The following is a 17,753-nucleotide window of genomic DNA, read 5'->3' on the forward strand; positions in this document are numbered from 1 at the left end:
ACCTACGTGGCATCCCAGTCAACTACACACTAACGGTTTAATTAACGGCATCTTTTTATTTATAGGTTTTGACCGTATTTATATAGTTTATGTAGTAAATTTAAATTATATATTAGTTCATGTAGTTTTAAGTACACTCAAAATTTTTGTGTAGGAATACGATAAAGCAACTAAGTTAATGGGGGAATTGACCAGTTTTCCCGTTTGAAGTATGATGATTCTATTCTTCAGTGATCAATATCAGATTTGAATTTTTTTCTTGACATCAAGGATTCAGATGATCTTCATAGTTATCATTTGTAATTGCAAGAGTTTTCAATACATGCTTTAAGTCTAAATCATCAGGTTTATCTTCCAATGACCCAACTAACCATTTTATTTTTTAAGTATGCCTCAAACCATTTTTTGATAATAATAATAATAATTGCCCCATTTCATACTCTAGCTTTTCTACACATAAATCCCAAACAGTGACTAAAAGATGAGATGGACATGTCACTGTTTTTTTTTCTTCTATTTATAAATGAAATATAGCATTTTGATGCAGTAAATTACTAAAATCATACCAAGTCGGATCAAAATCTGTAGAGGGAGACCACAACTCAAAAATCTCCTCCAGAGTCAAGTCACGGTGACTCTAAGAAGATTAACATGGGCCAGATTGAATGACTCAAACATGTTACGCCAAAAAAAGACTTCAATGCCTCGGTCATACTCTGATTTATCTGTAAGTTTCCATGAAAGGGATTAGTCTCTTACCACAATTTACTACATATAAAAAAGTTGGAATTATTTTTCCATTTTTTTCAATCTATGCTTAAGTCTGAACCATTCAACTTTTACATAGGATAATGCTTTGATTCGCATTTTTTAGTATACTTTTTGTCCTCTAGCCAGTGCTCAAACAATGATTAAAAAAAACCTAAAATGGACCTACCACATTTATTTATAATAACACATTTATTTATTATTATTATAAATAAATAAATCAACAGTACAATTTTCACAACAACAAAAAATGTTAAAAAAGAGACTTTGAGAGACGACGACAGAGCAAAGACCACCACCAAGAAAATACATAGGAAAGAGCTACGAAAGTAATATTTAGACTCAAGCTTTAGAAATCCGATATAACAATCTGAGAAGAAACGATCATCTCTCTTGCAACTCTCTATACTCGAATCCGATCATGGACGAATGTCGATTCGAGACGAGTGAGTTACAAGCATCTTTCATGACGTCAACTCCGTTATTTACCGATTCTTGGAGCTTTTGCAACGCCGCGAATTGCGAGGGGAATATAAAGATTCAGGACTCAGACAGGATCACGTACGTTGCTCTGCCTGCGGTGCCGGTGACTCAGTTGGGGAATCTTGTGGGTTTGAAAGTCGCCGGAGATGGGCTTTTCTCTGGCTTAGCCTCTGATGAGGAGCCTCTGCCTATGGTTGACGCGGCCATGCTCAACCTCTTCTGTCAATTAAAGGTTTGTTTTCTTCTTCTTCTTTCTTTTCTTTTATTCAAATTTTACCCGACTTATTTTATTTAGTGTTTTTTACTTATTATCTTCAAGACACTTGGACTTCAACTAATGAGTTCACATAAATGCTACTGTTACAAATTCTATTACAAAGGGAGAACAAAAAAAATAACAGAACTATTAACTAACTAACTAAATTACATATTTTTCATCAGATAGTTATTTGTTTGGATTTGTGAGAAAAAAAAAAACTTAAGTTTCTTCGACAGTTAAATTTACATATATGGCTAGATGGTGGACCATATCATTATTTTTCTTTTCGCGTATAATTCTGACAAGTGTTTTTTTGTGTGTAAATTAAGTATTTGTATTAAAATAATATCTCTTTAAAATTAAGTATCATTATCACCACAAACCCCCCCCCCCTCCATTAGACAATAGGCAAATAGGATAAGCAAGAAAAAAATAAGATAAGCAAGAAAAACTTAGATAGATAAATAAACGTTTTTTTCTTATAAGAAATCCTAAAAGGATTCGTCGTTTAAATATTATATAGTTTAGAGCATCTTCAATTCATCTATATATTTGTTTTTATATATAAAGAAAAATATAAAAATCTTTATTTTATAGGTAAATTTGCTCCAACCTATCTATTTTTATTTCTAATATAGAAATTGCTATATTATTTTTTATTTATAGAGAAAAAAATAGAGGTAAAAATAGTAGTGAGTTGGAGTAAAACTCATCTTTATTTTAGAATTTATCTATTTTTAAAATAAAAATAAGAAAATCTATGGGAGAGATGATCTATCATAACATGGACATTGTCGTGACCTCGGATATCATAATTAAACAAGTCAAGTTGAGATTTGAGAACTTTGGTTTGTCACCCACGTCTATCCTCCCAAGTGACTATAAATTGGCATTGTTGATGGTAGCTTTATGTGCTTAACACACCTCGCCAAGTTCTTTAATGTGCGCTCAAAAAGTTTATAAACCCATGACTATGTGTCAGCATCATTTTGTTTTTTCCTTTACATCCAATACTTTTACCTTTTGTTTTGTCTCTAAGAATATAACTAAAAAAACAAATTCCAATTGTATTCATGAGTAGCAAAACAAGAACTTATCTTAGCTTATCATATTGGGAGTTTGTTCGTTTATAATATAAGTTGGAAAATGGTAAATTGGCAAATTAATCTCTAAATAATCTTATACTATGTGATTTGATTTTATAAGTTTGAGCAAGCTATAAATAATTAGTACTATCGTAGTTGTAATCTTGATTAAACAACTAACTTACCACAATATCACTTGAATTAACGTATTTAGATCAAAGAAGGATTGGAATCGGCATTGGTAGGAAAAAAGCTGGTGGTGATAACCGGCCATTCAACCGGCGGTGCATTAGCCGCTCTAACCGCACTTTGGCTTCTCTCACAACCTTCTCAGCCATCATTCCGCCTCCTCTGTATCACCTTTGGCTCTCCTCTGCTTGGAAACCAATCTCTCTCTACCTCAATCTCACGATCACGTTTAGCACACAACTTCTCTAACGTGGTCTCCATCCACGACCGCGTTCCTAGGAGCAGCAATGAACAATTCTGGCCCTTTGGAACCTATCTCTTCTGTTCTGACAAAGGAGGTATCTGCCTAGACAATGCTGATTCTGTTTGTCGGATGTTTCTAATGCTTAACGCCGCGGGAACTCTAAACGTCGAGGAACAACAGAGGTATGGACCCTATGTGTCCACGCTTTCTCACATGTTTCTTAAATCTAGAAACTTTCTTGGTGGGAATATATCCGAAAATAGCTATGAAGCTGGAGTTGCGTTAGCCGTTGAAGCTCTAGGATTCTCTAATGATGAACAAAGTGGTGTATTAGTCAAGGAGTTTATAGAAAGAGCTACAAGAATTGGTCGAGCTCCGATTCTGAGGTCGGCTGAGTTAGCTAATGAGCTTGCTAGTGTCTTGCCAGCAAGACTCGAGATTCAATGGTACAAAGATCGGTGCGACGCATCAGAGGAGCAGCTTGGTTACTACGATTTCTTTAAACGTTATTCGTTGAAAAGAGACTTTAAGGTGAACATGAGTCGCAAAAGACTAGCTATGTTTTGGGACAGAGTGCTTGAAATGGTGGAGACGAACGAGTTGCCTTTTGATTTTCATCTAGGGAAGAAGTGGATTTACGCATCTCAATTTTATCAACTCTTAGCTGAGCCACTCGACATCGCGAATTTCTACAAAAACAGAGATGTAAGGAGCGGTGGACATTACTTGGATGAAGGGAATAGACCAAAAAGGTATGTGGAGATGGATAAGTGGTGGAAAAGAGGTGGAGAGCCAGAGAAGTGTGTGAGAAGCAGATACACTAGCACTACGCAAGATACTTGCTTTTGGGCTAAACTTGAGGAAGCAAAAGAGTGGTTGGATGAGGTGAGAAGAGAGAGTAGTGAGGCTCAGAGGCAATCTTTGCTACGGGAAAAGATTGTTCTATTTGAGAGTTATGCCGACAAACTGAAGAGAAATAAGGAGGTTTCTGTGGATGTTTTGGCGAAGAACTCGAGTTACACTGTGTGGGTGGAGAATCTAAGAGAGTTCAGGTCGAATATGGGTTATGGAAATGGAATTGAGATGGTTGTTGATGAAGGTGACGCGATGGAGACTTAGTAGGACTAATAACGTATCTAATGTTTGATATGCTATAATAACAAACTTTGTTAGTACTGTTGTTCTTCATTTCATGTAAGACTAATTTCTGATTTATGTTATATCATGTTTATCATTAATGTTCAACAAGTTTCTGCAAGAGTTTCTATTAATGTAAAGTTATTACTCTAATAAAACCATGTTGTATAAGGTAAGCTAATTTTTATGATTTTTTTTTATAGATAGAAAAACGTAAGACCTACATAGGATTCTTGGAGATTGCCATTGTTCACATGATCCAAGAAGCTCATTTCCCCATTCAGATTTTCCTTTCCAATCCCCCTTCTTTTGTGGGTAATTAATGAAATTAATACAAGTCAAAGTATACAAATAGAGACAGCCCTTGTTCTTCAAAACTTGTGCTTTCTTGTTTCACATCCTCGTTTCTTAGTTTCGTTCTGTTCACAGATCGTTACGCATACCTTACATACCACACGACGATATATGATCTGTCTACTTACAAGTTCTGATCCTTTACGGCTTTGACTAAATCTTTTCATCGTGTGAATTTCAAATATGTTTCATATATAGTACTCGTTGTTATAATTAATTCCTACCATTATTGATATAAACTTTTACTTTATTAAAGTGATTTTACATTCTATTTAATAGACTTATATTATAGAAGTCGACAAAAGAGAAGACATATATAGTAATCGTGCAGCCTCCATTAACTAAGCCGTACAAATAGCTCAATGTACTCCAAATAACCCATCTCTCCAAAGAGGCCATAGGCTTCTTAGTTCGCTTCGAAACAATCTCCAAGACGATCTATTAATTAACCATTTTCTCATTCATATCTTATTTTTCCAAAACATATACTGGTATTTAAGTATATATCAAAGATTCAAAACCCTTAACCCTGTCTCCCCCAAGAAGCAACAGTGAGTGCACCCTTACGAGGCATTTGCTCCCCCACACTTCCTCCACTCTTCAGCCTCCACGTGTTACACTCTCTCCACATGCACAAAGTCACACACACACATTCATGCATGCGTATATAACACATTGTCCTTGTGAGAGAGGGAGAGTGGAAGAGAGAGATATGGAGAGAACAGAGGTCATGACGTCATCGTTCATATGGCGGCCAAACGCAAACGCAAACGCTGAGATAACTCCCAGCTGTCCAAGATGTGGATCATCCAACACAAAGTTCTGTTACTACAACAACTATAGCCTCACTCAGCCTCGCTACTTCTGCAAAGGTTGCCGCAGATATTGGACCAAAGGTGGCTCCCTCCGCAATGTTCCTGTAGGGGGTGGCTGTCGCAAATCCCGTCGCCCCAAATCCTCCTCTGGTAACAACACTAAAACCGGCCTAACCTCTAACTCTGGCAGCTCAGGTGGTGGTTCACCAAGCATCGATCTTGCTCTTGTTTACGCCAATTTCTTGAATCCAAAGCCTGACGAATCTATACTACAAGAAAACTGCGATTTAGCCACAGTGGTCGCTACGGATTTTCTGGTCGATAATCCCACCGGAACTTCGATGGAACCTTCATGGAGTATGGACATCAATGATGGTCATCATCATTATAATAATCAGGTTGAACACATTGTGGAGGAATGTGGTTATAATGGCTTGCCTCCGTTTCCTGGTGAAGAGCTTCTCTCTTTAGACACTAATGGTGTTTGGTCTGATGCTTTGTTGATTGGTCATAACCAAGTGGACGTTGGTGTGACTCCGGCTCAGGCTGTGCACGAACCGGTGGTTCATTTCTCTAATGAATCCAATGATTCCACCAACCTATTGTTCGGAAGTTGGAGCCCTTTTGATTTCTCAGCCGATGGATGATCCTTATATATATGCATATATAAATATATGAATTTGTATTATTGCACCTATTATACATACATATCACATATGAATATATGATATACAGAATTATATGAAATCTTATGGATCATTTCATGTAATTAAAACAGTCGATCATTTAAGTACAAATTTAAGGGGTAATACTAATATGTGTACACATAAGCTATATAATTATTTTGGTTATACTCGACCTATATGATGCTATAATTAGTCGTTTTCAAGATTTGCCCAAGAATCTCACGTGGAGGTCCTTGTCTTTGGATCCGATTGAGATTTGCTTGTTAATTACTTGAACTTGCAATTCACTGAAAGTGAGACGCACGTGTATCACGATTGCACGTGTGTGAGCTTGTGAAGTATCTCTGGCCTATGTGTGTTGTAGATCCTTCTCCAAAAAGGGAGTGTCAGAGAAAGAGCATATTTGTTCCTACTTCTCGTTCAACTACTTTCTACATATAAAAAACTACACGTACGAACACATACATATGTACATATAGAAATAATTGACCATTAGAGATATATGTTTACATATTGATAATGAAAAAAAAAACAAAAACACAAACCAACTGGTCGCTAATCAGATATTCTTAACATTTGAGCTACATTGCAAGATATATATATATATATTTTAAGGATTGATTACAAGTGAGGCCATCTAACTCGTGCTTTTATCAAGGATTAGTCCGTCTACATGTGTAGAACCCTCATATTCCCATTCATATTTACAAGTACTGTTAGAGGTATAAATAGTAGTAATTGTGTCTAATTTTCTCAAAAACTTAATTACATAATAGTTATTCAATTATATATGTATATATTAGACCATCTCCAATGGTTTTCCCTACTTTTTCTCTATAATAGAGAAACTCTATAATAGAGGCATTTTTGCTCCAATCCACCTCTATTCTCATCTCTAAAATAGAGATTGCTATTTTTTTCTCTATATCTAGAGGAACTCTATTTTTTTTCTCTATAAATAGAGGAAAATATAGCAATATCTATTTTAGAGATGAGAATAGAGATGGGATGAAAGCAAATTTGCCTCTAAAATAGATTGCTATATTTTTTTCTATTTATAGAGGAAAAAAATAGAGATGCATTGGAGATGCTCTTAGGAAACCTTTTCTTGGTCAGAGAGTTAGGAAACCTACAAAAAGAATTATACATTGTCTAATGAGAAAAACTAGAATACACAGATTTGGTGAACTAGAATGGCGGTAATTACGAAAGTTGTGTTCAGCGGTAGGCAAAGAAGTTAACTTGGAAAGTTGTTTACCATCGAGCTTCGCGCGTCACACACGTTCCCCATACATCTCCACTTGATCCGAGAAATTAGTAAACTCTTATCACTATAGAAAACAGTTGTGGTTTGATGTCAAAAAAAAAAAAACAGTTGTGCATTTAAATTTCTTCAATTAAATGAAATAATTAAATACTACTGCCTTGTCATTTGTCAAGCCTGCTGCAAGGTGAAGATGAGTTCTTTGTAGGAGTATATAAATAGCTTAGTAAGTCCGTAACCGAAAATGTAGATTCCCATACTATAATTAAAAATATATATATCTAAATCAGTTTAATAATTTAAACAAGTTGTGTTGAGTTTTATCAAATAGAGATAACGTGGAAGTGAGTATCAGAAGTAAAGGAAATTCCGAGAAATACACTTTAGGTTTAATTCGTATATAATATGCTTGTGAGGGTAGTTTTTAGGGTTAACGGAAAAAAATTCACAGAGAAACAATTCTTAGGTGATTGGTTTTGCAACATATCCTGCATTCTCGATATAGGGATTGATCAATGACAGACCAAGGGCTTATCTTAATTGGCTTTATGCAAACCCAAATAAGTAATCTGTATAAAAAAATGCTTAACCGATTTCTTCAAGTTAAGGTTTTCTGACTTGAAATATCAGAATTATATATGTTAGCCTGATTATAGAGTGGAATAATCTGATTGAGTTTTCAGACTAGTTCTCAATATAAGATTATTGCAAGTGAAGAGAGCAAACCGAAACCAAATCGTTTTTAGAGATGCTTTAAGAGTGAGTGTGTGTGTGTGTGTGTGTGTGTGTGTGTTCTCTCTTATTATAGGATCATCAGCATCAGTATGCTCGTGAAATTAGCCTTAACGGTCTTTTACAACAGTGCTACATATATAGCCTTTAGAATTGTCGAAAGGGAAGTATTTTCATGGTTACTGATTCCATCCAAAGGTCGTAGAGGTTCATAGAAACATAAGAGGTATAAGCAAAAACAATTCTTTAAAACTTTTGCGTTTTATTTTTCACGCAATGTGGATTTTCGATCGGTTGGTGATTGTTCCAAGTCAACTACATATCAAGTAAAATTTAAAAGGCCTTAAAAAAATTATATTCTAAATTAATTTATAACAAAGAAAACGAATATCTCTAAAACCTTGTCCAAAATTAAGCTTTACAAAAAAAAACAAGGGGACCGCGTCAATCGTTAACCACCGCCATGTAATCCGAGTCTTCGTGTCGACTTAACGTCCTTGTACATTTGAACATTGCATAAAATGAAATTCATTAATTTAGAAGTTTTCTTAACCATATACTTATACACTAGTCGTTAAATGTGTACCTACTACGTACACCATCAATGTTCAAAGATATAAGCGTATCTATCGGTGTACGCCACGCGCGTCTATTTCTCAAAATTTTAAAATGAAATAGTATTCGTCAACCGTGGATATTATTCTCTCCATATCGTTTTAACTACAAGTGCAAGTGGTGGTCGAGGCACCGCAGGACCAACTTCGTAGTTTTTAACTCTTATTTAGATTGCGACATGGTTGCTCGTATCGTAAGATCTGACTTTTAATTTCACGACATTTATTATATGTACAAAGAATAATTATTCTTTAAAATATATACTAGTCCCTGATATAGCCAAATAAAGTGAGAATGACGGTCAATACTCAGCTGCTGTTGTCTTACTTTTTCCCAATCGGGTCTTATTTTTCTGGTTGTTAAATGATTTACAATAAGTAGAAAGAGGCATCAAATCATAAATTGCTATGTTCCAGTTTGATCTTTAAGACTTTAACTACGAAACGCCTGTAGACTTTAACTACGATAAAGTAAAAGAATATGGAGCCAAAAAAAAAACCCACTGTTGGGAGAGTAAAATCTAATGTAATCAAAATAAACTTTATATGGGAGATTATTTAGAAATATATATTGAACTTATAGCCCCAAAAACAATTTTTTTTTTCCACGTAAAACGACACTGTACTCATGTTCACACCAATGCCTTGTTCCCTGATTGCTATAACCAAGGTGTATAGATACAGAGATTCTTCCTATATTATATTGCAATAACGTGCTTTGGATTCCTATACTGGTCTCCAAAAACAGAAAATTCTGAATGCGAAGCTTATTTTAAAAAAAAATCTTCAGTTTTTATCTACGTTTCAGCTCTCTTTCCATTTGATCTACCGATAATGAAATGTCTATAGATCGCTAGAATGTACATTTAAGGGTAAGGGAATATAAGTTAATTTTTTTAACTGAACGGTCTGAAAAATAAAATGATTTCAGTATTCATGACGAGCGCATGCAAAAAGCACATATATATGAAGCATTTCTGGAATCAGAAAACAAATCTTAGAAAAAGATAGTCGTCCAATGAAAAAACGACACATGTTGCCGAGATCGATAGATATATAATGGAACCCATAAACCAATAGTGGGATCAAAGATGTCGAAACGTACCGACACAAAATCCGCAGTGTTACTTCCGCAGACATAAATTAAATGGTCAGAAACGTTACACATGACGTATACAAATCTCTAAAAGTAATGGTTTATGCAGATCGATGATGTAAACTTTTAGGTTTATCCACTCAATAAAAATGAGAAGTTGAAAGAGATGTTTTCTATAATTAGTGTGGAAATGAACAAAAAGAATACAAATAAGGAGCTTTTAACAATAATGAAAGCAAGTGGGGAAAAATAGCCATGTAACATGTGAATCCATTTATGTCTTTGCAGTTAATTTCTTATAATTTCATGAAAAGTATTCACTATTATCTACATGATGATGAACATTGGACAGGTATAACAAAAACAAATGAAGATCTGAGTTCGAACCAAAAAAAAAAACACTTTTCTTTGTTTTTAAATGAACTTATACGAAGAAGAACTCCCAAGGAATTGTTTGTATCTGGTGAGAATTAATCAAACATATATGTGGTTCTATATATCTTGCTGTTCAAGCAGGATACGAATCATACAAATTTCTTGGAACACAAGGTGATTCCCTCCAAACCCTAGCGTGAAGCTTAAGCAATTCTTTTGCCTTTTCTTTAGTCTTGTTACCGCAGCTAACTTGAAGCACCAAACACAGCTTAGCTACAACTCCAAGTTGCAACATCTCCTGCAACAAAGACGGTGTTGCGCAGAACCTCCCAACCGAAAGCAAAACCCTGACCGCCCTTTCGCTAGTTATTTGTGAGACCCTCAATATCTTCTTAGACACAAGGGCAATAGCCGCACCGTGATTCAAGAACTCAGATCTCCCCTCTGCACACTGACATAACATATCAAGAACCACCATGGCCATCTCTAAATTTCTTCTCTCAGATGAGAAAGTCTCATCCATTAAAAGCTCGATTATCATTGAGATCACTCCAGCTTCCACGGCCTTGTGTCTATTCCTTCCCCATGGACATATGATCACCAATATCTGCATTGCTGATCTCGTGGCCTTGTGAGAGATCTGGTCATGCAAGATCTGAAGGACCTCAGCAAAAAGCTCCCGCTCCAGCAATATTATCTGCATTGGATCCGCAACTTCAAGGATCTTCTTGAGAAGCAAAGTGGCATAGGCTCTTGACTCGTATATCCCACGTTGCATAATCTTGGTCAACGTTTTCACAAGATTTGTTCCTTTCTTGTTGTTTAAAAGACTCTTGAGGGCTGTCTCTGACGTTTCAAGGTAGTAGAGTAAGCTTAGGGCTTCGTCCATCAAGCTTCTTGAAGAATCAAATCTATTTTCCAACATGTTTGACTGGCACATGTCGTGGCGGTGTTGAACACAAATAGGTTGTCTGCTTTGTATCTCTTTTTACTCACATGCCTTAATTGCTGATTCCTCCACTTTTTTTGCCATCCCCCATTGACTTTTTTTTATAGTATTGTCTTTAATTTTACCAAAAAAAAAATGAAAACTAAAATTGGCAGGCTTATTTTCAAAACTATAGTAAACATTACTGTTATCAACCGAAAGGTAGATGCATGAAGATTTTTGGGTTTTTTTTTGTCAACAGAAATAAGATTATTGTTTTGGTGCCGACAAAACCTAAAGTGCCATTAACGGTCCGTTGTTGGATTTGTACATTGTTTTAGGCTGCAACTTTTATGACACCTTTTCGACCCATACTCCCTTGTTATGCTCTACTTTTTGTCTAGGCGCCTCCTTCCACAATATTTTAGATATTGGTACTTTCAGTTAATTTTCCTTTGATTTCCATACATTGTATGTACGTTGGCTTTTTTTGATATTAGTGCCAATGGATATTTGACATATGTCTACCTGGTGGCAAATACCTAAACCATATGCGGTTTTTTTTTTCTATAATCTTGATGAAGTTTCGGTATTCTTTAAACCAGTGGCATGTGTGATCCATATCCAAAAAGTCGACGTCCCTTCAAAACGAGAATCAAACTATATGTCAATGTCCTAAATAATGTAACTTTTAGAAGATTATATAATTTGCTACTAATTCAAAACTCACTTGGGCAAACCATACTGTATTAGAAATTGCTCTGATTAATATATATATATATACATATAAATATTTCTCAGAAAACTTATTAATAATGTTATGAATGCGGACTCAGGTTTCAAGTTGCCCTTGGCACCGTAAATTTTACATAATGCTTCTAGGGATATTCACAACTTGTTGAAATATGTTAGTGGTAAAAGCATATATCATAATATCATATATCATATTTTCTGAAGTGGGCTGTTTTTGTTCTGTCATAAACAACTTGCTAGATACCACTTTGTGTTTTCCAAATAACATTTTTCGGTTCCAGTGTCTTTGCTAGTATTAAAATTTTCATATATTACCAAAAAGTCAAAAAGAATGTTTTTAATGATAAATAAAACCACGATATTGTTTATTTAGTAACGTTTATAGTTTTTTTCCGGTAAAAGAACGTTTATAGTTTTCTTATAGTTTATAGTTTTTTTCGGTAAAAGAACGTTTATAGTAAGGAATAAAAAGTGTATGATGAAGTAATTTGGAAAGAGAGTCTTCGATTGTTGGGTTGAGCCATTTGTTTTTACATGTTAACTCTATGTACCTATGTTATTATTTGTTTCTAGCTCATCATTTGAGCTGATTATAGAATATGATTTTAAAATTTTGGAAAAGATATGAAAAGTATGACAGAATCACAGAACTGAAGTGAGTTATTTCCATTGTATTTACTCTATTAAGATATTATTGGAAACTAGAAATAAGTTAGGCAACCCATGAGCACGACCCAGAATTATGACCAAGTTGCAACCCTGCTACTAATCAGGGATTTATTCAACTACAAGATAATAAGTAATCTACATAGAAAATTGACTCCCAGATTGAGGATATATATATTTATTTTGAACTATGTACAGATAGCTCTGTTCCATTCTTTGAGCCGAGCGTCGGTCATATATTGCAGCAAATTAATAAACTTTAAGCATATAAATAAAATACATATACGTACGCTGACAAAACACAGTATATACATCAATGTGATTGATCTTAGCTGATAATGTCAAACAAAAAAATTGAGTTAATTTATTAGTTATTTCCCTTGATTAAAGTCTACAGACTACACGGGAGTATATATGTTTATTTTATAAAATGTACATTCCAACCGATCACTTAGCCACGCCAATTTGTTTTAATAAAAAGAATGAAGAAGAAGAATATTCATTCGGTAAAAAAAAATGATGGTTCTGGTCATCTGTGAAATTAAAAAAAAAGGTGTTGTAAACATTTCAAAATATTTGACTAATCATATGTTTTTGTCTAATTATATTCAGTCGTTAAACAGTTTTTTCAGTTTAATTAATGACCAAAATTTAACTATTATATCTTGTTAAGAAGTCAGATTCTATCTTTAATTCTAACTTTATTTTACAAAAAATTTCAAATGTGTAACAGAGATAGATATCATTGTGTATTTATTTTGTGGTTAATGGCTATACTTAACAGATTAAAATTATTTGAGTATAAGTTTATATGCTAGTAATTCATATATACGGATATACCTTTTTTCTTTTCTTTTCAACAACATGTATCATGCATATATATAAGAATTCGAGTACGATCTAACCTGTTTTTAACGTTTCAAACCGAATACTAAAAAGTTATGGTTGATTACTTACAAAAGTTACAACCCACTACTAACGTAAATCTTAACTTCCGAATGAGTTCATCTATCGAAAACAAATGTGAACACTTACCTGATCAAACTTTATTCATTTAGTAGTATTTAACTAAATCCCACAAAACGGTAAAAAAAAATGACCAATACATAAAGAAACAAGCGGCCGTTTTAAAACTTGTTATTAAAAAATGACTCTCTCCTTTAGTGCCAAATGCCAAAGAGAAAAACGTTTTAATTTGAATAAAACAATGACTTGTCAACCTATGATAACTATACTTTTGGTCAAGCTATTGTAACCATGATACGGGCCACTGGTAAAAAAAACATTGAAGACATCAATATAACAACGTAAAAGTCAATTAGACATTATCATATACTATGTATATAATAAAACTTTATACTGAAATATCAAAAGAGATAATATAGTTATTAGTATGTCAAGTTGGGACATGGAGAGCATGGTCTTGCTCTCTATGGTGAATTATTCTAACACATTGAAGCAGTCTGATACAAGTTGAATAGTAATTCAAGTTTAGGCCCGTATGGGGGAGGATGGGTCCGATATGATAGGTTAACTTACCACGTCGGAATATGTCTAAATGGTACTTCTAGATATATTAAAATAAGAATGAGTAACGTAGAGATTAGTTATATTAATTTGGGACCAAAACTTGGTAATGAAGTGTGTGCAGCCAAAACTCGTAAAAAATGGTCAGAAAATAGACAGCTTCATACAGGATACCACATGGGATTGGATTGAATATACAAATGTTGGACCTCACATTATTGGCTATTCTACAGCTTCTTGGCCACATAACCAATTATTTTTTGTTTTCATTTTTTTTTCCTGTTTTAATAAATGAAAATAAGTAGGAGTTGAATTAGCAGATTCTAGCGTTGACAAAAGGAATCTTAGTATATATTCTAGCAAGTTGAATCTTAACCTCACATCTATAGGATCGTGGTATAAAAAATTGCGTCTTTGAAATTCGGAAATTTGTTGTTGTTATATTGTGATATTTTGATAATCTAAACTACGAAAAGAAAAAATTTGGGATTCTACGAGGCCCATTTAAGGCCTATTGAATACCATCTTATAACTGAGGCCAAATCTCCTGAATGGAACACAATCACAACGTTGAGTACTAGCTACTAGCTAGGTTCAAGTCCAAACGTTCAATAGGATCAATGCCCAGAACTACGAACTAACAATATACAGAGATATTAGCTTTTAATTATGAAAAAAAATGGCTAGCTACATGAATTATAGGTGAATACATGGTCACACATACCAACTATATTATTGTATACTCAATTACACGAAGTATATGTATTACATGGTCACATGCATGAACTATATGACGTTATGTGTTCAACACCATAGACATATAATCTGGTACACTGATTGATTAATTCCGGTGAAGACCGGTGTTGACTCCGGCGTTAACCAAAAAAAAATTCTAAAATTAAAAATTAAAAATAAGAATTTATTATATTAAATTATTTATGGTTTTTATTAATTAAAAAATATTCTATTCAATATCTAAATATTTTTTTATATATATCCTAAATATATCTTAAATGTAAAATAGAGAACCCAAACCTTAAAAAAATTTCTAAAAATTAATTTAACATATTGTAATTGTGTAAAAAAGGGTAAAAATGAAAATGTTCATATGTTAAAAGTAAATATTGTGAATTTTTTTTTGTTGTTGTTTATATGTTAATTCAATATCTAAAGATATTTTGAATCTATTTCCTAAATATATCCTAAATGTAATATAGAGAACCCAAACCTTAAAAAAAATTTCTAAAAATTAATTTAACATATTGTAATTATGTAAAAGAGGGTAAAAATGAAAATGTTCATATGTTAAAAGTAAATATTGTTAATTTTTTGTTATTTATATGTTATTTTGAGTATGTAAATTTTAAAGTAAAGAGTGTATAAATTTTTTTATAACATTTACCATGCAAAATTTAGAGTAAAGAGTCATATACTCAATATTTTGCATATTATTTTCTAATGAAAGTAGTTGAATTTGATTTTATTGATTTTGTAGTAATTAAATAATCTCATTATGAGATATTTTTATATATATATATAGATATATATCTTGAAAATAATTATAAATTGTTTTATATTTTGAAAATCATTATAAATGATTTTATATCTTGAAGATTATTATAAATGATTTTTTTTATCTTGAAAATAATTATAAATAATTTTTATTTAACTATTTACTTTAGCTTGAAAAATAAAAAGTAATTAATTATAAGAATGAATATATTAGAGATATATAAAAAATATTTGGATATTGAATATAAATTTTTTTTAATCATGAAAACCCATAAATAATTTACTATAATAATTTTTTTTTTTTTTTAGATTTTTTTTTAAGTGTTGGTCAACGCCGGAGTCAACGTCGGTCTTCACCGGAGTCAATTGACCGGTGTACTGAATTATATGTCTATGATGTTGACCGCATAACGTCATATAGTTCATGCATGTGACCATGTAATACATATACTTTGTGTAGTTGAGTATACAATAGTATACTTGGCATGTGTGACCATGTATTCACCAATACTTCGTGTAGCTAGCCATCTTTTTTCCTTTAATTATACATCACAAAAAGTTCAAAAAAAAAATTCCCAAGTAAACTTCTCAGAAGTCTTGTTTCTTGTTCTAAGTTACATAGATGCCACTGTTCGATGTGAGTGTGACACATATGCTTTTCACCAAAGCATCCCAAAAAAGTAGTTAGTTGATCGGTTTGTGATTTGTCTTGTTGACTTGGCAAATATTGTTTGGCATAAGAAGTGAAATAATTCACTAAATATTAGCTTCTCCATCATTACTACAATTACCAATTCACCTACGTACCTCAAATATCTTACCATGTCATGCTAATTAGGGTTTTTTTTTTCTTTTCCAATTTCGATCTCTTAGATCCATGACATTAAACATTGCTGAATTTTTCTTTCCTCTCAAATATATGAAGACAATGTCTTTGATGAGATTTAGGCTTTGGTTTTAAGATCTGTATGTTACAACAAATGCCAGTAGTGCTAATTTTAGCTCAATCATATGGCAGATTCACTATTTTTATCCAAATTTATTAGCTTTGTCCTTTAACCCAAAACAAAATAAAAACACCTAAGAAAGAGAAAAATCTTTAGCAAAATTAGGTTAATCTTCGTGGTTTCCACTAATCTCCCTTTTCTTTCTCCAAATCTTTTCCGGGGAAATTTTTTTTGATTAATATCAAAACTAATCAGAGAGAGGAGAGAGAGACACACGACGATGCCTCCTCCTCTTCCTCATCCGGAAGATGAAACCCAACCCAAACCCGATTCGGTTCCGGGTCAAACCTCCGAACGCGATACCCAACCACCACCGGTACCAGGTCCTCCACCACATTCTCAACCGCCTCCACCGCAAACGTACCCGCCGGTAATGGGCTATCCAGACTACCACCAAGCCCCTCCATACCCAAATTATCCAAACGCACCTTACCAACAACAACAACAATACCCTTACGCTCGAGCCCCACCCGCTTCATATTACGGGTCATCTTACCCTCCCCAGCAAAATCCGGTTTACCAAAGACCCGCTTCATCCGGTTTTTTCAGAGGTATTTTCACCGGTTTAGTCGTTTTAGTCCTCCTCCTCTGCATCTCCACAACAATAACATGGCTCATCCTCCGTCCTCAAATCCCGGTTTTTTCCCTAAACAATTTCTCGGTTTCCAATTTCAACGTAACCGGTCCGGTTTTCTCCCCGCAATGGACGGCTAACCTTACGATCGAGAACCAAAACACGAAACTGAAAGGCTACTTCGATCGTATCCAAGGCTTAGTCTACCACCAAAACGCGATCGGAGAAGACGATTTTTTAGCGACTGCGTTTTTTCAACCTGTTTTCGTGGAGACCAAGAAATCGGTTGCGATAGGTGAAACGTTGACGGCGGGAGAGAAAGAACAGCCTAAAATACCGAGCTGGGTTGTGGATGAGATGAAGAAAGAGAGAGAGACCGGAACGGTGACGTTTAACCTGAGGATGGCTGTTTGGGTTACGTTTAAGACAGATGGTTGGGTGGCGCGGGAGAGAGGGCTTAAGGTGTTTTGTGGGAAATTAAAAGTTGGGTTTGAAGGTGCTTCCGAAAACGGTGCCGTTTTGTTGCCTAAGCCTCTTCCTTGTTTGGTTTACGTTTCATAATTCTTTTTTCTTGTTCTCTCTCTCTTTTTCTATATGGATACGGTTAAATTCTTTTTAAAATTTTTGTACGCGTTGAATGTGATTACTATATAATTTCATAGAGCAAACTCTTATGCTTACGTTT

General features: G+C 34.0%; 4 protein-coding genes across 4 annotated transcripts; 3 read left to right on the forward strand and 1 right to left on the reverse strand.

The window, feature by feature from the left end:
* On the forward strand, positions 996 to 4,341 carry LOC104781087 (lipase-like PAD4). Its single transcript, XM_010505683.2, has 2 exons — positions 996 to 1,483; positions 2,810 to 4,341. Exons 1-2 carry the CDS (start codon positions 1,190 to 1,192, stop codon positions 4,145 to 4,147), a joined length of 1,632 nt encoding a protein of 543 aa, XP_010503985.1. The 5' UTR covers positions 996 to 1,189; the 3' UTR covers positions 4,148 to 4,341.
* LOC104781088 (dof zinc finger protein DOF3.5) lies at positions 5,217 to 5,981 on the forward strand. The gene has a single exon (XM_010505684.2). It carries the CDS (start codon positions 5,232 to 5,234, stop codon positions 5,979 to 5,981), a length of 750 nt encoding a protein of 249 aa, XP_010503986.1. The 5' UTR covers positions 5,217 to 5,231.
* Positions 9,979 to 11,362, reverse strand: LOC104781089 (E3 ubiquitin-protein ligase PUB22-like). Its single transcript, XM_010505685.2, has 2 exons — positions 11,340 to 11,362; positions 9,979 to 11,072 (listed from the first exon to the last, which is right to left on the reverse strand). The coding sequence occupies exons 1-2, from the start codon at positions 11,360 to 11,362 to the stop codon at positions 10,235 to 10,237; spliced, it is 861 nt and encodes a 286-aa protein (XP_010503987.2). The 3' UTR covers positions 9,979 to 10,234.
* On the forward strand, positions 16,402 to 17,753 carry LOC104781090. Its single transcript, XM_010505686.2, has one exon. The coding sequence runs from the start codon at positions 16,715 to 16,717 to the stop codon at positions 17,627 to 17,629; it is 915 nt and encodes a 304-aa protein (XP_010503988.1). The 5' UTR covers positions 16,402 to 16,714; the 3' UTR covers positions 17,630 to 17,753.

Source organism: Camelina sativa, chromosome 4 (genome assembly GCF_000633955.1).
Source record: "Camelina sativa cultivar DH55 chromosome 4, Cs, whole genome shotgun sequence".
Taxonomy (NCBI): Eukaryota; Viridiplantae; Streptophyta; class Magnoliopsida; order Brassicales; family Brassicaceae; genus Camelina; species Camelina sativa.

Excerpts from the sequence above, each read along its gene's own strand:
- LOC104781087 (XM_010505683.2), top strand. The coding sequence starts at position 1,190 with ATGGACGAATGTCGATTCGAGACGAGTGAGTTACAAGCATCTTTCATG. Across the intron at positions 1,484-2,809 it reads ACCTCTTCTGTCAATTAAAG|ATCAAAGAAGGATTGGAATC; the intron begins GTTTGTTTTCTT and ends TAACGTATTTAG.
- LOC104781088 (XM_010505684.2), top strand. The coding sequence starts at position 5,232 with ATGGAGAGAACAGAGGTCATGACGTCATCGTTCATATGGCGGCCAAAC.
- LOC104781089 (XM_010505685.2), bottom strand. The coding sequence starts at position 11,362 with ATGTACAAATCCAACAACGGACC. Across the intron at positions 11,073-11,339 it reads TACAAATCCAACAACGGACC|ACAACCTATTTGTGTTCAAC; the intron begins GTTAATGGCACT and ends GATACAAAGCAG.
- LOC104781090 (XM_010505686.2), top strand. The coding sequence starts at position 16,715 with ATGCCTCCTCCTCTTCCTCATCCGGAAGATGAAACCCAACCCAAACCC.